This window comes from Thunnus thynnus, chromosome 6 (genome assembly GCF_963924715.1).
Source record: "Thunnus thynnus chromosome 6, fThuThy2.1, whole genome shotgun sequence".
NCBI classification, from domain to species: Eukaryota; Metazoa; Chordata; class Actinopteri; order Scombriformes; family Scombridae; genus Thunnus; species Thunnus thynnus.
The window spans coordinates 35,342,322-35,363,006 of NC_089522.1; the positions used below are offsets into that span (position 1 = coordinate 35,342,322).

The 20,685-nt window shown below is 44.0% G+C and overlaps 2 protein-coding genes across 2 annotated transcripts in view; both read right to left on the bottom strand.

Annotated features, from left to right (window-relative positions):
- Positions 1-5,499: 5,499 nt before the first annotated feature.
- Positions 5,500-15,093, bottom strand: LOC137185296 (uncharacterized). The gene is made up of 6 exons (XM_067593643.1): positions 14,839-15,093; positions 13,162-13,491; positions 12,797-12,895; positions 11,859-11,957; positions 5,776-5,813; positions 5,500-5,694 (listed from the first exon to the last, which is right to left on the bottom strand). The coding sequence occupies exons 1-6, from the start codon at positions 14,876-14,878 to the stop codon at positions 5,500-5,502; spliced, it is 801 nt and encodes a 266-aa protein (XP_067449744.1). The 5' UTR covers positions 14,879-15,093.
- Positions 15,094-19,787: 4,694 nt separating this feature from the next.
- Positions 19,788-20,685, bottom strand: part of LOC137185221 (CMRF35-like molecule 9) — a 46,365-nt gene continuing 45,467 nt past the window's right edge. Inside the window, exon 9 of the mRNA XM_067593563.1 lies at positions 19,788-20,685. This exon is cut by the window's right edge and continues 831 nt beyond it. The gene's annotated coding sequence lies outside the window, so the exon portion shown is untranslated.

Sequence of the window (20,685 nt, forward strand, 5' to 3'; positions counted from 1 at the left end):
TAAATGTGACACTTCTGTTTTCAGCTTTTCAAATGTAAGGATCTGATGCCTCTGATGTGTTTGTCACAAATAATAATAAACTGGATCTTTGGGTTTTGGGCTGTTGGTCAGACACAACAACACATTTGAAGACGTCACATTGGACTGTTAGAAAATATCTCAGCCAAGTTTTCTCTATTTTCTGACATTATAGAGAAAATAGTTAATGTGAATACTTGATGTTTTTTACTCCACTGCATTTATTTGACAGCTTTAGTTACTTTTCAGATTCAAATTTTACATAAAATAACATAATGATGAGATTATAAACCACATATGCCTCATCAAAGATTAAACCTGTGGCTCCCAAACTTTTTGGCTTGTGGTATTTTTCAAAAACTCAGCAATGCAATTTTACTTATATGTGTATATATGTGTGTACATGTATGAATAAACACAAAGGGAAATAAAATAGTTAATAAAAGAAAAAAAGAAGCCAAAATGCACAACATTCTCATCCAAAGTGTCACAGAATCACATCATCAATGGAAAAACAGGAATGGGAATTTTACTTCCAGAAGCAGGATGGTTTGAAACTGCTTCTCCCACTTCACAACTCTATTATTGCAGAGAATATTACAATGAGGACGTGTTTTAGAGGCCTGTGTCTTGTACTGACCTACATCTTCACAGTCAGGTGTCCATATGATAACTGGAAAAGGGTTTGCTCACTATGATCATCTTTCCTCATTAATCCTGGTTATTAAAGGACCAGTGTGTAGAATTTAGTGGCGTCTAGCTGAACAGACTTGGCAGAAATGGAATATTATATTCATAAGTATGTTGTAATTAGTGTATAATCACCTGAAAATAACAATGGTTGTGTTTTCCTTAGAATGAGCCTTTATATCTACAGAGGGAGGGTCTTCTTCCACGGAGCTGCCATATTGCACCGCCATGTTTCTACAGTAGCCCAGAATGGACAAACCAAACACTGGCTCTAGAGAGGACCTTTCCTTTCATGCTTTTGGTTTCGCAGTCACGTTTCAGATGATGACACATTTCCCCTCACATGCTTTCAAATTAACTGTTTGAGGCCGCAGAGGTAAAACTCTCCAATATATGTAGCAGAACTTTGTCTTTTCTTCTTTCCTACCTGATCTATCATGATCATCTTTCCCTCAACCTAACCAGACCTGAACCACAGCGCTGTCACATCATAAAACATCATTATTGTTTAACAGTGATGTATGACAGTTTTGGAAACACAGACAGATGATGTTGTTCTACAGATTTCTGCTGATAGAGACGCCAGATTAGAAAACGCTGCTATGTGTCGTTCCGGAGTCACATGGAGTGTTCAGTAGGAGGAAAACTTGACTGATACGGTCTCTCAGCTGTTTGTTAAAAGGTCTTTCAAGTTCGCTGCATGCGGAACAATTAACATTCACAAAAAAAGAGAAAATCCAAGAACTCCGAAAAGGTATAAAGATCATTCAGAGTTCAACAGAGGATTCTTTCATACAAGAACTTTATTTTTTTAGAGCACAAACTAATGACTTATGTAAGATTGCTTTAAACATTTAAATGTATTTACTTTTGTGGCTGTCACAATTTTACTTATATACGTATATATATGTGTGTACATGTATGAATAAACACAAAGGGAAATAAAAAAGTTAATAAAAGAAAAAATAAGAAGCAAAAATGCACAACATTCTCATCCAAATTGACACAGAATCACATCATCAATGGAAAAACAGGAATGGGAATTTCACTTCTATTAAATTGGTTGCAATCTGCAGCCTCAACACTAGATGACACCACTAGAGCTGTTTGCTCCTAAACCCTGCTGGTCCTGCAGGTGGATTCTTCACATGTGGAGACTGGACCCGACTTCTTCTAGACGACAGAGAACTGAAAATAAAATCAACAACTTCAGCAAGGTGACAAGAATGACATCACACCTGAAACAGCCCACCAGGTAATCTGTTATAATAAACCCATCATCTCCCAAGCAGTGATTGTGTAGTCAGGGATTAGCAGCTGTAACTAAGCATTAAAAAGGTCAAAGACATTTTGAATTCCTTCACATGCCAAAGCAGTTTGCATGAGGAACTATTAGAGTGACATTCAGAGTCCACAGAGTTTGAAGGGTTTGTAACTTTTTTATTGTCTTTCCAAAACCACAAGAGCAAAAGTATCAGGAAGGGACTGAACGTGTGTTTGTCCAACTGACTAGTTTACTGCTAACAGAACCTGAGTACTTTTGAGACCAGAGTTAGCATCATCAGCTAACTACATTACTTTGTGGGGTAACAGGTGACTTATTCAGGAGTTCATGGTAGCAAAACTAGGCCAAAACACGCCTTTTCCATAGAGGCATGTTTCGTCTCCCAGTTGACAGCATCAGACAGCATAATTCAGCTGTGCTCTGATTGGTCCAGTCTGAGAGCAGGTTGACTCTCAGTCATGCTGATCACATGTGTTTGTGTCTACATAAAGATCCCTGTTAGGTCAAAACGTTGCTCTGTTAAATTCAGTTTGCTGGGACTGAGATCATCTGAGCCTTAAAGGACCACTCTGATGGTTTTACAGTCAGGCCAGTAAATCCTATGTGCCTACATTACTTACATTACCTGCAGCCATTTTAATGAAAGTGTTGCTGTCAGTTTTAAATGAGTATTTCAGTCCTGTCAAGGGTCATTTGGTTTTAGATCATTTTAGTGCGCTATTAAAATCAACTCACAGAGCCTTGAAACTTGCACAACATAGATAATTGACATAATAAGATACTTAAAGGATCATTCTGCTGATTTTCTATATTTGGGTGACATGTTCCTTCATCATGAAGAGTTTGGTCACGTTAGTTTGTTTAGAAACGGCTCCAAAGACTACTAACAGCATCATGTTTTCAGTCTCCAGAGAGTAGTTCTGTGTCTGTCCTATCAGAACTACTCATAGGCAGAATATCTGCCCTGCTAACTGATCCAACATGGAACTACAGAAGTAATGTACAATATATGTCCACCATGGATAAAAGATTTGTTTACCAGGAAAATCACAGTAAATTGAATTATAAATGTGGACGTGTGTTTTGCACAATTCTGCCAGTTATTACAAAAGCCAAAATGTGGCTGCATGTTCATCAGCTTTGGCATTGATTCTACAGTCTCTGAACTCTACTGGAGGGATGAGCATCATTCTTCAAAAAAACATCAGTCTTTAATCTCTAGTAGGTGTTCAGTTGGGTTGAGATCTGGTGACTGAAGTCATAGCATATGATTCACATCATTTAACACTCATTCAGTGACCCCTCGTGTCCTGTGACTTGCTCTCATCGTGGGAAAAAGTATTTTATCAATGATGTCATCACATGCTCCATTTCTCATGTAAGTTTCAACACAGTCTGAAGACTTCCTCCTCTAAATAACGGACGCTTGTGGCTTGTTACTGAGAATTGATCACAAATTGGTACAGTTCCTGCAGCAGGTTACTTACTTCTCTCTGTGAACAAAAAATGTTTGATTATATATGTTTTTCATTAAACACACTATTAAGGGAAACACTTTTGGTTAAATAATTTTTGGCATAGAGAGTAACTCATTATATAATAATGCATAATACAGACCAACTCTGTAAAAGAGCACAATCTTGCTAAATGTGAGTTCACTAAGGCCATGTGACCTTTCTAAGGTGTTTAAGCCAACTGGAACATTTAATTGGCATTAAAGGAACTGCATTAAGCTGGTTTAAGTCCTATTTATCAGACCGATTTCAGTTTGTACATGTTAATGATGAATCCTCTGTGAAGGCAAAAGTTAGACACGGAGTTCCACAAGGTTCTGTACTTGGACCAATACTATTCACCTTGTATATGCTTCCTTTAGGTAATATTATTAGGAAACACTCCATAAATGTTCAGTGTTATGCAGATGACACCCAATTATATTTATCAATGATGCCAGATGAACCCAATCAGTTAAACAAACTCCAAGCATGCCTTAACGACATAAAGACCTGGATGACCTGCAATTTTCTGCTACTAAACTCAGATAAAACTGAAGTTATTGTGTTTGGCCCTAAACACCTCAGAAACAGATTATCTAATGATATAGCTACTCTGGATGGCATTACCCTGGCCTCCAGCACCACCGTAAGGAATCTGGGAGTTATCTTTGATCAGGATATGTCCTTTAACTCCCACATAAATCAAATGTCAAGGACTGCCTTTTTTCACTTACGTAATATCACAAAAATCAGGCACATCCTGTCCCTAAAAGATGCAGAAAAGCTAGTCCACGCATTTGTTATTTCTAGGCTGGATTATTGCAATTCCTTATTATCAGGCTGCCCTAACAAGTCTCTAAAGACTCTCCAGCTGGTCCAGAATGCAGCTGCACGTGTTCTGACTAAAACTAGAAAAAGAGATCACATTTCTCCCATTTTAGCTTCGCTGCATTGGCTTCCTGTAAAATCTAGAATAGAATTCAAAATCCTTCTCCTAACTTACAAAGCCCTTAATGGTCAGACACCATCATATCTTGAAGATCTCATAATACCGTATTATCCCACTAGAACACTGCGCTCCCAGTATGCAGCTTACTGGTGGTTCCTACAGTCTTTAAAAGTAGAATGGGAGGCAGAGCCTTCAGCTATCAGGCTCCTCTCCTGTGGAACCATCTTCCAGATTGGGTCCGGGGTGCAGACACCCTCTCTATGTTTAAGAGTAGGCTTCAAACTTTCCTTTTTGATAAAGCTTATAGTTAGGGCCAACCAGGCTCGCCTTGGATCAGCCCTTAGTTATGCTGCTATAAGCCTAGACTGCTGGGGGATTTCCCATGATGCACTGAGCTCCTCTCTCCTCCTCCTCCTCTCCATCTGTATGCATTCATGTAACATCAATGCATGTCACTAACTTTGCTTCTTCCCCGGAGTTTTTTGTGCTTTCTCATCTCACAGGAAACCCTGGGTTCTGGGCCGAGCCTTCGCGGTCCTTCACAGTCCTGATGGCATCCTTCCCTGTCTATTGATGCTTATGTTTGTTGTTGTTGTTATGATTGTTGTTATTCTGCCCCCCCCCCTTCCCTCTTTCTCTCTCTCAACCCAATCGGTCAAAGCAGATGGCCGCCCACTAAGAGCCGGGGTCTGCTTGAGGTTTCTACCCGTTAAAGGGGAGTTTTTCCTTACAGCTGTCGCCAAGTGCTGCTCATGGGGGAATTGTTGGGTGTCTGTAAATTAAAGAGTACGGTCTTGACCTGCTCTATGTGAAAAGTGCCTTGAGATGACTTTTGTTGTGATATGGCGCTATATAAATAAAAATTGATTGATTGATTTATTGATTTTGACATGCTGACAGGTGTAACCAGAGGTTGTTTTCCACCTGTACTGATTTATCTGAGTAACTTCTAATTAAAACCTGTGATTCTCTTTAAATCTGAGATATAACCTATACACGTCTCTTTGTGAAATGTGTGAAAATCTAACTATTACCATGTTGAGTTTTTTAAAGGATTCAGTCTAAAGCTTCTGTTTTTTGTGCCCAAAGATAAAATGCTGCCACAGTTGTTTCTTACTTCGTGCTGAGAACTGGCTGCAGTGGTCGCTGGTGGTTTCAGTTGGTTTGGTGAAGTTGGCGTAGACGTTAGCTGAAGACGCTTCAGGAGGAGATCTGCTCCGTCTGTCCTCTCTGATCTCCTCGTACACTCGGTTGGCCTGCAGGAGGAGGGGAGGCGCTTGGTTTGCATTAATATCAGATAATGATGCTCAGATTTCACAAATTGACCTCAAACTCACCTCTGTGACAGGCGTCAACTCTGTATCTGCAGAAGCATCTGAAAGAACAAACATCTGTCTCAGTCAGAGAGTTTCTAGTTTTAGTCCAAAACTGTCAGCAGAAGCCAAAACTGACGTTCAAAGCTGTTCAGATGATTTATTACTCTGCACCAGACTGAAAAGCAGTCACAGCAGGAGTCTCTGCACAACATTCACATCCAGCTGTCAGAGTCTGCTCTCCCCCTCACCTGTTGCTGTGGGAATTATCCAATCATTCAGTCTCACTCTCTGCTCTGCCACACCCCCCATTAGTTCAACCACCTTCACCTGGCGCTCCCATCTGCTCATCATCTGCAATCAAGCCAGTATATAAGCTGCCTCGGCCCACTCCCTCCTTGTCAGATTGTCTACACTACTATGCTAAGTCATCTTGCTTTCTTCACTGGACTGCCTTCCTGGTTTCTGATCAGCTTGTCTTCGACCATCGCTCCTTGTCTCTGCCCCGGTAAACCCACCAGCCTTCTGTCCCTGACTCTGAGTTCTGCCTGCCTGTTCCCTGGTCTTTGTCCGCTGTGGGAGTGGAAGATCGGGGTTCAATTTCCGGTGGAGTCATACTCATTAGAACTGTGTTTCTCCGACCGTGCTAATATTGCCTTGACATCGTGTGAAATAAAGACTGCAAAGTTTATACCAGTGTCATTTGTGCTGCTATTGGGTCCATCCTATACCCGTTACAGTACAATCTGACCAATTATGGATCCAGCGCACAAACCCTCACCACTGAGTCGCCTTGAAAGGATCGAAGGCGTCCTTGAACAGCATGAGGCCATGATGACAGCAGCTGTGACTGAAACCAAACAGGCAGCAGCAGCCCACGAGCAGGCGCTAGCAATGTTAGCTGGACAGCTGCAGCAGTTAACAGCCCTGCTAACCCAAGCCCCTCAAGCCTCTGGGGCTGCTTCTCCTCCTGCTCCACCTGCTACCGCTCCTGCACTTGCTCCAGCCCCTTTGCCACCCATGGATGCCCCTGAGCCCCAGGTGGGAATCCCGGAGTGCTACGAGGGTGACCGAGAGACCTGTGGCCCTTTCCTCACCAACTGCTCTCTCCTGTTTGCTCTGCAGCCCCGCACCTTTGCCACTGAGGGAGCGAAGGTTGCATTCGTCATCAACCATCTGACGGGCAGAGCTCGGTTATGGGGGACAGCCGAGTGGGAGAGACTGTCACCAGCCTGTGCTTCCTTTGACCTGTTTGCCACAGAGCTTCGCAAGGTGTTTGGCTTGGATACCTGTGGTCCTGAGGCAATCGGTCTGATGGGACTGAAACAGGGCGAGAGAACAGTGGCAGACTATTCCATAGACTTTCGCACCAGAGCCAGCCGAAGCAAGTGGAAAAACTCGGCCCTCTGCGACGCATTCCTCCACGGGTTGGCCGAGTACATCAAGGATGAACTGGTTTCCCATGACCTGCCCACCATGTTGGATGGGGTGGTTGAGTTGGCCAACCGCATCGACCTCCGCATCCAGGCCCGGCGACGAGAGAAGCGTCAAGGGGGAGGCCATCGCCCTCTGCCGTCCCGCTCCCATGGGGGTGCCGTCGCAGCCAACTCTGCCTTCTCTTCAGCTCTGCAGACGGGGGATCCTGAGCCCATGCAGCTGGGACGCACCTCCCTCACCCCAGAGGAGAAGGAGCATCGCCGTAAGGCCAACCTCTGCCTTTACTGTGGAGCAGCAGGGCACTTCATCTCGAGATGTCCAGCAAAAGCCAGGGCTCATCAGTAATGGGGGAGATCCTGGTGAGCTCAACTTCCCTAGTGTCTCCCCGTCCCCAAAGAGCACTGCTCCAGGCCCGGCTCCTCCTTCCGGACGGTCCCCACACCATGGCTACCTTCATTGACTCTGGGGCTGATGTCTGCATTATTGACGAGGAGCTGGCCCTTCAGTTGGGGCTCGGGTGGGTTCCCTTGCCACAACCGGTTCCCGCTAGAGCCCTAGATGGACACATCTTGGGAAACGTCACACATCAAACCTCCCCTGTCCATCTGCTGCTCCTCAACCACCACGAAACAATCCAGTTTCACATCCTGAGCTCACTCCGTCTGCCTCTCATCCTGGGGTATCCTTGGCTCCGTCTTCACAACCCTCACATCGACTGGGTCACGGGGGCCATTCAAGGGTGGAGCCCCTCCTGTCATCTCAGGTGCCTGCAGCAAGCCTCCTTGCCACTTCACTCCCCCAGCCCCAGCTCCTCGCCCGATCTCTCCAGGGTGCCGCCGGAGTACCACGACTTCTGCCTGGTCTTCAGTAAAGCCAAAGCCACATCTCTGCCTCCGCAATGTCCCTACGACTGCGCTATTGACCTCTTGCCTTGGACTTCACCCCCCAAGGGGCGCCTGTACTCCTTGTCTGAGCCTGAGAGAAAGGCTATGGAGACTTATATCAATGACTCTCTGGCTGCGGGTCTCATCCGTCCTTCTTCCTCTCCTGCCGGGGCGGGTTTTTTCTTCGTGGAGAAGAAGGACAAGACCCTGAGACCCTGCATTGACTACCGAGGGCTAAATGACATTACTATCAAGAACAGGTACCCGCTGCCACTCATCTCCTCCGCCTTCGAGCTGCTCCAGGGGGCCACCATTTTCACCAAGCTCGACCTGCGCAACGCCTATCACCTTGTCTGCATCAGAGAGGGAGACGAGTGGAAGACGGCCTTCAACACCCCGACAGGGCACTACGAATACCTGGTCATGCCATTCGGCCTCACCAATGCCCCCGCCGTCTTCCAGGCCCTGGTAAACAACGTTCTTCGAGACATGCTCAACCGGTTCGTCTTTGTCTACCTGGATGACATTCTCATCTTCTCCCAGTCCAGAGATGAACACATTCACCATGTCCAAGCCGTCTTCCAGCGCCTCCTTGAGAACTCCCTGTTTGTTAAAGCTGAGAAGTGTGAGTTCCATGCCTCCTCAGTGTCCTTCCTGGGGTACATAGTTGCAAAAGACAGTGTACAGATGGACCCAGCTAAAGTCTCTGCCGTCACCTCCTGGCCTGTTCCTGAGTCCCGCAAACAGCTTCAGTGCTTCCTGGGTTTTGCCAATTTCTACCGCCACTTCATCCGCAATTACAGCTCCGTGGCAGCTCCTCTCACCGCCCTGACCTCCTCCAAGGTACCTTTTCAGTGGTCACCTTCCACTGACAAAGCCTTCCAAACTCTCAAGACACGGTTCACCTCAGCACCCATCCTTCAGATGCCCGACCCTGATCGCCAGTTCATTGTGGAGGTGGATGCCTCTGATGTGGGGGTAGGGGCTGTCCTGTCCCAGCGCTCTGCCACTGACCAGAAGCTCCACCCATGTGCCTTCTTCTCTCTGCATTTGTCGCCTGCCATGAGGAATTATGATATTGGCAACAGGGAGCTGCTGGCGGTGAAGATGGCTCTTGAAGAGTGGCGGCATTGGTTGGAGGGTACCAAAGAGCCTTTTCTGGTCTGGACTGACCACAAGAACTTGGAGTACATCCGATCGGCTAAAAGACTGAATTCCCGCCAAGCCCGTTGGTGCCTGTTCTTTGCCCGGTTCAACTTTACCCTCTCCTACCGCCCTGGGTCTCGTAATGCCAAACCCGACGCCCTGTCCCGGCAATTCCAGAGAGCGGAGGAATCTGGAAAGAGGCCAGAGCCCATCCTCCCTGGGTCCTGTCTTATCGCCGTGGTGACCTGGGACATCGAGGAGAGGGTGAGAGCAGCGGCTGAGGGACAGCCTGGTCCCAGCTCCTGCCCGCCAAACTGCTTGTTCGTCCCTCCAGCCTTGAGGTCAGAGGTGCTGCAGTGGGCCCACTCCTCCAAGCTCTCCTGCCACCCTGGTGCTCGACGGACACATCACGCCCTCCTCCAGCGCTTCTGGTGGCCCAGCTTGAAAGAGGACACCCAGGACTTCGTCAAAGCCTGCCCAGTCTGCAATCAACACAAGACCTCCCGCCGGGCCCCAGCAGGACTGCTGCAGCCTCTTGCTGTTCCCCACCGCCCGTGGTCCCACATCTCCATGGACTTTGTGACAGGCCTTCCCTCTTCTGAAGGCCATACTGTCATCCTGACCATTGTGGACCGCTTCAGTAAAATGGCCCACTTCGTGCCTCTGCCCAAGCTCCCTTCAGCCAAGAGAACTGCTCAGTTGGTCCTGCTCCACATATTCCACCTTCATGGCCTCCCTGTCGATGTGGTGTCAGACTGTGGGCCTCAATTTGCCTCTGTTTTTTGGAGAGAGTTCTGCAGTCTCCTGGGTGCCACCGCCAGTCTGTCCTCCAGCTTCCACCCTCAGACCAATGGGCAAACGGAGCGCATGAACCAGGAGTTGGAAATGGCCCTGCGGTGCATGGCCTCCCAGAACCCCTCCTCCTGGTCCTCACAGCTGTTGTGGGTAGAATATGCCCACAACTCCCTCATCTGCTCTGCCACCGGCCTCTCTCCTTTCCAATGTGCATACGGCTATCAACCACCGTTGTTCCCCACCCAGGAGAAGGAGGTTTCCTGCCCGTCTGTCCAAGCCTTCATCCGCCGCTGCCGCAGAACCTGGCTCCGGGCCCGTTCCATCCTCCTTCGGTCTGTGGACCGCTACACTGCCGCCGCCAACCGCCGCTGCACCCCTGCACCTACTTACCAAGCGGGTCAGCGAGTGTGGCTCTCCACCCGAGACCTGCCCCTCCATGTGGAATCCAGGAAGATGGCACCTAAACACATTGGACCCTTTACTATACAGAAAGTCATCAACCCCGTTGCAGTACGGTTGAAGCTCCCGTGCTCTATGCGCATCCATCCCACCTTCCATGTCTCCAAGGTGAAGCCGGTCCATGACAGTCCCTTGGTCCCTGCAGCACCGCCACCACCTCCTCCACGCATTGTTGACGGGTGTCCGGTCTACACGGTGCACCGCCTGATGCGCTCCCGCCGGCGGGGGAGAGGCCTTCAGTACTTGGTGGACTGGGAGGGGTATGGCCCAGAAGAGAGATCCTGGGTTCCTGCCCGTTTCATCGTCGACTCCAACCTCATTGCTGATTTTCATCGGTGTCATCCTGACCAGCCAGCTAAGATGTCTGCCCGTCGGGGAGCCCGCACTTTGCCTCCACCAGACCGGCCTCTGGGGGACCGTTCCTTGGGGGAAGCTACAGATGATGGAGAATCCCTCCACCAGACCCCCTCCACCCACTCGGCTGAGGAAATGGACTGGTCCGACTCCCAGGAGTTGTAGGCCCATCTCCTGCCCTGTTTATAGTGCCTTTTTAGGGATGTCGGGAGCCATCCCTTGAGGGGAGGGTTCTGTCAGAGTCTGCTCTCCCCCTCACCTGTTGCTGTGGGAATTATCCAATCATTCAGTCTCACTCACTGCTCTGCCACACCCCTCATTAGTTCAACCACCTTCACCTGGCGCTCCCACCTGCTCATCATCTGCAATCAAGCCGGTATATAGCTGCCTCGGCCCACTCCCTCCTTGTCAGATTGTCTACGCTACTATGCTAAGTCATCTTGCTTTCTTCACTGGACTGCCTTCTTGGTTCCTGATCAGCTTGTCTTCGACCATCGCTCCTCGTCTCTGCCCCGGTAAACCCACCAGCCTTCTGTCCCTGACTCTGAGTTCTGCCTGCCTGTTCCCTGGTCTTTGTCCGCTGTGGGAGTGGAAGATCGGGGTTCAATTTCCGGTGGAGTCATACTCATTAGAACTGTGTTTCTCCGACCGTGCTAATAGTGCCTTGACATCGTGTGAAATAAAGACTGCAAAGTTTATACCAGTGTCATTTGTGCTGCTATTGGGTCCATCCTATACCCGTTACAACTCTAACTAAAGTCTTTTTAAGCGTCACTTTGTTTAAAGTCTTTTTAAGCATCATGTTGGTTGTTTAAAGTCTTTTAAAGCATCTTGTTGGTTGCTTTTAAGTATTGTGAGAGACATTGTGCCCAGTTGTAATGATTTTATTCATTAATTTCTGTTAGACAGCATGATCCATGGTCTTACTAAAATCAGCTAAAATTATGTTTTCCTCACAAGAAAGAAACCATTGTCTTGTTTAAAGACTACAGTGTGACTGTAAACGGTGTCATGTGTTTCCTGTTGTCTTACCTTTATTATTATTGGTCCTCCTCATGCAGAATATCAGCAAACCCAGTGAAACCAGGACAACCATGATGGTCAGAACCACGCGCACATACAGCAGCACACCTGTGACAGGTTGAGTGGTAGAATAAGTTTGTTTCACATGAACGTTTCTGGGTTCAATATGCAACTCTGTCTCCTAGAAATTACGTTCATATACGACTAAACTGACACAGCAGATACATTTTGTTAGAAACATTAGATTACATTCGATAACGCAGCGTCACTGGGAAACAGTTTAGTCCCATATAAACATAATTTCTGGGTTGCAAAATGATGTAGTGTCATTCTGAGCAGTAGTTGTATACGTGGAGCCCAAACGACTCATGAAATGCTGTCAAAATAGTTGTAACTCCTGGATAACTGTACAGTTACCAGTCAAATATGCAAATCATTATAATCAAATAACCAAATAATATGTTACCTATGCATTAATGCACTGCATACAGTATACAGCGCATATATATATATATATATATATATATATATATATATATCATCATAACTTCACTGTTTCTGGATCTGATGTGAGCCAGTATTAATATTATTTATAACTTTATACATATATATGAATACATTATTATCATTATATAACAATCTACACGGGTTTCATATTTCACTCTTTCATCTTGCATCAGATCCTGTAGTTCAATGGTCTCCTACACTCTTCATATAGAAAACTCACGTCCTGCTCACTTCTGGCTTCTGTTTGATCAGATTTCACCCTTCAAAGTTCTTGTTCTTAAAGGGTTTATTTCTTCTGTCTTTCTGGAAAACTGAAAAGATGATACAAATGATCATCATCCAGTGAGGCTTTTAGCTTTGTATGAACTCCAAGTTCTCACTCAGCTGTGACTGAGAGTCACCATTAGAAATAGAAATAACCTTTGAACATGTAAATGTACCTGAACGTGCAGGTGGTGCAGGTGGTGCAGGTGCTGCAGGTGCTGGAGGTGGTGAAGGTGGTGCTGTTGGTCTGTCAGTCTGCTGCTGGTCAGACTGCTCTGTGGTTTCAGGGGAGGATGCAGATAAGAATGCAGAAGTAAACAAGGTGATTGGTTCATTAATACTGTTTTACACTGTAGTGCATCTTTGCTTGAGTCACTGAGTTTATCAGGTTTTAAAGGAGCAGTTATCAACGTACAAAGTGATGAAAATATCATGTTTCAGACCAAATATTGAATATTGAGGTTATGTGAAACATCATCAGCGGTCAGTAAACAGTAACAGTTTTCTTCAGTAAGAATATTTTCATAACTTAGAAACTCACCATCTGAGACTCTGATCTCAAACTCTGAAAATCCATCAGGTAACCAAGTTCTGTCCAAACCACATCTGTACCGTCCTGAGTCAGACTTGGTCAGCTGTGAGATGCTCACATACAGAATTGTAGAAGATTTCGGATAAAATCCTTCCTCATATTCAAGGCTGTATCTGCCACTCTGAGCTCTGACATCAGTTGTTTCAATGAGAACGTTTCCTTCTTCACATTTTTCTTTACAAAAGAGCTTTTTCTTTCCAGAGAGTTTGAAGTCGCAGGCGACTGTGATGATTCCTCCTTCAGTTCCTTCATGAACAGGGATTACTGCATTGATGAGGCCTGTTGGAAAGAAGAACAATCAACAGTTACTGTCTGTATTTCCTGTAAGATGCTGCAGTCTGATCACAATATTTCCTGCTTCACATGTTTACAGAACCACAGAGTCACACTGGGAGCTGCCCAGTTCAACCAGTCTCACATTCTGCTCATAACTTGATTTGACTCAGTTTCACTTTGATGCTCCCAAAAGAAGAAAGAAAACTACTTTGCAAATGTAGATGTTTCCGTCAGGATCAATAAAGTTTCTATCTATATATGCTGTAATGAACTCATTAAAATACATCTGTGATCTGCTGCTGCGTTATGAAGCATCCAGACTCTCAGGTGGTCTGGATCAGGTCTGCTTTCTGTCCTCAGAGTCCAAACTAAACCTGGAGAAGCAGCTTCAGGTTTTATGCTCCACATATCTGAACACAAGTTCTGCTGCAGATCTCAGTTCTTTTACATCAAGACTGAAGACTTTTCTGTTTGTTGCCTTTTATTCAATTCAATTTAGTTTTTTAATCATCTCACACTAAACATTTATTTATTAATAGTATTATTCTTATTTATACATTTATTTAACTCCATAAATGTGCCTTTTGACAATGTTTCCTTTACATTTTGTCTTTTATGTTTTATTATAAAGAACTTTGAGTTGCTGTAGAAATAAACGTGTCAACAAGAATGAAACCAACTGAAAACCTTCACACAGACTCTGGTGCAAAGAATGAGATTATTTCTGAAGTCCAGACTTCAGCCACAGACCAGCAGCTCATGTGTGTCTGTAGATTTCAACATGTTCATGTCTTCACTGTTTGTTCCTATTGAACAGAACAGACAGCTGACTGAACTGATCTACAGTCAGTTAAACTTATACAGCGTTTACTGTATTTGTGAGACTAAACTGCTTTGCTGAAATCAGGTAAAACAAATATCATCTCAAATATTCTGTGACGGCAGGTGAAATGAGAAAGATATTAAAAAGTTTGCATTTTCTAAAATATTGTAGTTTGAAAAATGATTTTTAGGTTTATAAAGTTTATAAAGCTGTTTCCGGTCTAACAGGGTTAACTGATGATTCAGGAACCAGACGCTCAGAAATACATTGTTTTCACACTTTGTTGGTTTCAGCATGACGGTGGATTTACTGTGGATGTGACTCGCAGATTTCCTCTTCTTTTTGAAAAACAGGTTGTTCCAGAATCCAGAAACCACAGAAACCATAGAAACCATAGAAACCACAGAAACCACAGAAACCATAGAAACCACTGACAGATAACAGTGAAGAAGGTTCAGACTGACTGTAAATAAAGAAATAAACTGATGTGTTAAAGAAAGAGAGAAATACAGAACGAGTGAACTCACTGAGGAGGAAGAAGCAGATCAGACTGTGTCGGACTTTCATGTTGAAGCTCTGATGGTTTAATGCTGCTTCTCTTCCGCCTTCACCGACAAACTCACTCACTTCTCTAAATGATGGAGTTCCTCCTCCAACCACAACTCACAGCTGCTCCCCTCCACATTCATCTTTTTACCATGAAGACCCCCCATTACCTGCAGGTTCCAGTAACATTTACATTGAAACTGTGTCTGCTAAAAGAAGTATTCAGATCCTTTACTGCAGTAAAAGTACCAATACAGCAATGTAAAAGTACTGCATTACAAGTAAAAGTACATAAGTATTATGAGCTTGATGTAGTTAAAGTACCCTGACTACACACTGCTTTTTGTAAGACGTCAAGAGCCAAAAAGGTTGGAAACCACTGGTTTCATCTTAGCTTCATAGAGGCTAACTGTATATAAAGTAGTGTAAATTAGCTCCACCTCCAGCAGCTACAACAGTAACATGCTGCTCTAACACTGATGCTTCACTATTAATAATCTAATGTCATATATAATAATATATCAGTCAGAGGGACCAAACCACTACTTTTACTGCAATACTTTAACTACATCAAGCTCATAATACTTTTGTACTTTTACTGCAATACTTTAACTACATCATGCTCATAATACTTATGTACTTTTACTGCAATACTTTAACTACATCAAGCTCATAATACTTATGTACTTTTACTGCAGTACTTTAACTACATCAAGCTCATAATACTTATGTACTTTTACTGTAGTAGGATTTTTCATGCAGGACTTTTATTTGCAATAGACTATTTTTACATTGCTGTATTGGTACTTTTACTGCAGTAAAGGATCTGAGTTTTTCTTCCATCACTGCCCAACCTTCAAGGTTGACTAAAACAAACAACAAAAAAAGATCTCGGCAGCAACCATCAGATAATCTGAGGCAAAAGAGAAGCTGTATTTCTGCACCTAGCAGATATCCCTTGATTTTAATCTCAAATGTAAAAAAGAAGAAGTTCAAATGTTCCACAAGGTGTGATGCAAGTGAGAGGTAAAGAAAAGGTCACTATTTTGTGTAAAGTCATGTAGCATCAGCATGAAACTGATAGTTGTCCTGGAGATAGATGATATGTGGTAATACAAATAAGAGGAAGTTGTAGAGTTAAATGGAAATGGAAAGCCAAGAGAGGCTCGAGGTCCGGTTCCTTCTCTTTTCCTTGGGGCCTTTTGAGGGATCTCCTAGAGACTCTCTTCAGTCTTTTAAGTTTTGATTTTTAATTTTTTGTTTAAGCTTTTGTATTTTACCTTTTGCATTCTTAGATTGCATGCTTTGTAAAACCAAATAAAACTGGTTTGTATTTTTATAAACTCCAGCCAAAGTTCCTGACTCTTGCTCATCTCTGAGGTCCTCTGGTTTTCCTTTAAGGTAAGAAAAGACGCCTCCTTTAGGAACGGCTGACATTAGCTTTAAAATTGCTCAGATTATAAACTGTATCGAATTTTGCAAAGGTAAAAATTATTACTGTTTATTGAACAGCAGAGTGATAATGGTTCAGGTTTAGTGACTGAGGTTAATATACTGCTGTACATGTGATAGATGTGTGTTTTCAGTATAAAATTGGGTCGAGAGAGTTATATATGATTGATGTGTTTTGTTTTACATTTTGTATTTTATTGTGCTATGGACTCCTCCATGAGTCGTATCCTTAATAAAATCTGAATTGAATTGAATTGAATAATTAGGGGTTTAATTGGCTAAACTGTTAGGATCAGGAAACCGGGAGACTGCCCCCGAATGTCAGAGTGAACCTCCTCCAGAGATGTCCTGTTAGAAGGCTCTTGGAGGACTTTCAAACCTCCAACACCTGTTTGCACCAACACACTTCATTGTGGCCCAGCTGTTAGGAATCCCTGACTAAAAAGGCCCGTTGGTAGCGGTTCAACGACAGCTGGTGATGATAGAAGCCAGGCTGAATCTGATTCCCTAAGCAAGGCTTGGATGGTCCTGCGTCTGTAGATTTTGGGAACTATGTTCGATACCTCGGTCAGAGGTAGAGAACAGCCGTCTGTCAGTGCTTTATCAACACCGGCAGGAGGTATCAGTTATGTTTAGGCAGAAACCATTTCAATATCATGTTGAGTTTAAATGGATCCAGGTGTGTGACCCCTGCTGGTCACATGACGAACAGGCTGTGATGACAGCAGAGGAGTTACTGTGGGTTCACTGCACATCCTAGTATATAAGTGTAATATAAGTGTTTTTGTCTGATTACTTGATGTCAACAGATTTTATTCACACATATCATTAGCAGATCCCTTCATAATGCACTTACAATGGAAGTGATGGGGGACAACATCCACAGTCCTCCTTCTGTGCAAAAATGTATTTCAAAGTTGATCTGAAGCTAATATGAAGTTTCAGCGTCCAAATGAGTCAAATCAAGTAGATATCTTTCAACGTTACAGTCTTTTTAGTGCCAAAGTCCCTCTTTTTGTTACTATACTTCCACCTGCAGCTCAACATTTTACCAACAAAGTGAAATTCAAAAGTATAATATTGTTCTAATGTGACAACAAATTTATGTTCTCATCAAAAAAAGACAACATATCACATGATTTACACGTGTTTCCTGTGTATTTTCTTAGTATACAGAAATAAATAAAGTACCACAGAGCTTATAATGTGATACAGGAACAGATCAGTGCTGAATACTAGAAAGACTGAACACTAAAAACATTCACAGATCTAAAAGTGTAGGTTCACATCAGAAAGTATTAATGCATGTATCAAAAACATGACTTACACACTCTTATTTATGTGCACGATATACAAAATATAACAAAATATGTGACTCATATTATCTGATGTCTTCTTCTTTCTATCATGGAGATGAAATATTCATGTCATAACATCCATTTGTGACTGTTGGTCATCTTGTTTGTTAGTTAACAGAACTTTATGGCTGCAGCTTAACCAGTCTGATATCATTAGCAACAATGACAAACAAGCTAACTCTCCTGGTTGTTTCTCCGGTTGCTTTTCTCTCCAGCCTCCCCAGCAGTGTCCTGCTGCTGCTGCGCTCCACAGTCCAGATCATTTCTCCCATTAGCTTAACAGTCCTTAACAGTCCTTCCATGGATGTATAAAGAGTCCTTCAGGCTGCTACAACATGCCAGCTGTTGCATTGGCTAATGCAAGGAGCTATCTACTGCTGCTACTCTGCCTTACAGTGGAGAGAATTGAAGATGAATTCTAGAGACTATCATTGGACCAACTCTATGTCAATATTGCATTCTGGTTGTTGATTGGTTAGGGAGGACAGCCTCCTTTGCCGCGTCATTTTACGTGTCATGGCCAATCACAGATTAGCATAAAAAAAATGAAATACATTAAGTCCAATGTAAGAGATCCCGCCCTGCGGAGGACAGCATGCACCCGTCCTCCTCTGTCCCCCACTCCACCTCCACCATTTCACACACTGCCCTTTCTCCTCCTGCCCTGTAGGCGTCGCTGTTGAAGCATTTTAAACAGAATTTCAGTAATGGATTTTTTCCAAAGAGGAGAGAAAAAATACTTTATAAATAATACTGAGATTTGTAATGGTTTATTTCAACCAAATATTCCTTTTTATATTTTGATCTCCCTTTTGCCTCTCAAAAAATAGAAGAGGATCAACCTCCTCTGCCTCTATGGACCAGCCTCCACTGGTGTGGACACACTGTGGATTTTGGCCTCCATCACTTACATTGAGAGCACATTTGAAGGATCTTTTAATATCCAGTATGAACAGGAGGAATGATTACAGCGAGGAAAACCCCTTTCACTGTTCATATGGACACCTGACTGCTGGTTTAAGACACTGGAAACACTGTGAATCGTCCTTTAAGCTGAACAAAGACAAATGCTGTATAAAACAATAAAATCTTGCTTTCAGCGAGCCTGGATAGGACTGTATGATGACCTGAACATCATACAGTTAAGTGCTTGCTCATGGGGGTACTGTTGGGTCTCTGTAAATTAAGAGTATGGTCTAGGCCTGTAGTATGAAGCAAGTGCTGAACTGACGTGCTGACGTGCTACGGTAAGCGTATTGTATCATTTCCGGTTGCCGACTGTGTCTACTGATAGCGTTGTTGCTGCTCTCATCTCAGTTGATTTTCCTATATATATCACATTACTGTGGATTAATATCTGCTGTATATTTAAACTTTCGCTAGTTTTACACAAGCACTCTCGGCGCTTTTCTCTTAGCGACTTTTCTCGCTAATCGCACAAGTTGTTAGTCACTTTAGCTCTGCAGCTAGCACTAGCAGCTAACTTGAACTAGCGATGGCTTCTCTCTCTCCCTCTCGTTCTCCTGCTCTCTCTTGCTCGGTGTGTCATATGTTTAGTTATTGCTCTGCCTCCTTTAGTGATAGTGGTAAGTGTAATAAGTGTAGTTTATTTGCAGCACTGGAGGCAAGGCTTAGTGAATTGGAAGCGCGGCTCCGCACCATGGAAAAACAATCAGCTGCTAATATAGTTAGCCAGCCCCTAGTATCTGGTGCGGGCCGACCTAGCGTAGCTCCCACTCCCCCGGTAGCTCCCGAGCAGCCGGGAAGCCAGGGTGGCTGGGTGACTGTCTGAAGGAAGCATAGCCCTAAGCAGAAGCCCACGGTTCACCACCAACCAGTTCATGTTTCTAACAGGTTCTCCCCACTCAGCGACACACCCGCTGAGAAACAAACTCTGATTATTGGCAGCTCCATAGTCAGAAACGTGAAGTTAGCGACACCAGCAGCTATAGTTAAATGTATTCCTGGGGCCAGAGCGGGCGACATTGAGTCAATTTAAAACTGCTGGCTAAGAATAAACGTAAATATGGTACGATTGTCATCCATGTCGGCGGCAACGACTCCTGATTACGCCAAACGGAGATCACCAAAATTAATGTTGAGTCGGTGTGTGCATTTGCTAAAACAATGTCGGACTCCGTAATTTTCTCTGGACCGCTGCCTAATCTGACCAGTGATGACATGTATAGCCGCATGTCACAATTCAACCGCTGGTTGTCGAGGTGGTGTCCGGTAAACGATGTGGGCTTCATAGATAATTGGCAGACTTTCTGGGGAAGACCTGGTCTGATTAGGAGAGACGGCATACATCCCACTTTGGATGGAGCTGCTCTCATATCCAGAAATATGGCCAAGTTTATTAGTAAACCAAAACCATGACAACCCAGAGTTGAGACCAGGAGGCAGAGCTGCAGTCCTACATGCTTCTCTGCGCTTCCATTAGAGCAGTTACCCACCCAAAACCACATAGAGACTGTGTCTGTCCCCCGACCACATAAATCAATTAAATCCAAAGTAAACAAAAGAAGAGTCATTCATGAAAATCTACTAAAAATTAAAACCACTACTGCAATAGTACAACAAAATAAGATAATTAAATGTGGACTCTTGAACGTTAGATCTCTATCATCTAAAGCTGTTTTAGTAAACGATTTCATTTCAGATCATCATATTGATTTATTTTGTCTCACTGAAACCTGGCTGTGTCATGAAGAATATGTCAGCCTAAATGAATCCACTCCCCCCAGTCATATTAATACTCATATTCCTCGAGACACTGGCTGAGGAGGAGGAGTTGCAGCCATTTTCAACTCAAGCCTAATCATTAACCCTAGACCTAAATTTAATTATAACTCATTCGAAAGCCTTGTTCTTAGTCTCTCTCAGCCAACCTGGAAAACTTTACAGCCAGTTCTATTTGTTATAGTGTATCGTCCTCCTGGCCCGTACTCTGAATTCCTATCTATTGAACAAAGAAAAAGAAGAAGAACTAGAAGTTTTGCATTTTTTGAAGACAAT

Bases quoted from the DNA above. Each gene is read 5' to 3' on its own strand.
- LOC137185296 (XM_067593643.1), bottom strand. From the start codon at position 14,878: ATGAAAGTCCGACACAGTCTGATCTGCTTCTTCCTCCTCA. The intron at 13,492-14,838 runs GTGAGTTCACTC...TCTTTCCAACAG, and splicing joins GATCTGCTTCTTCCTCCTCA to GCCTCATCAATGCAGTAATC. The intron at 5,814-11,858 runs GTAAGACAACAG...TTGTTCTTTCAG, and splicing joins GAGGACCAATAATAATAAAG to ATGCTTCTGCAGATACAGAG.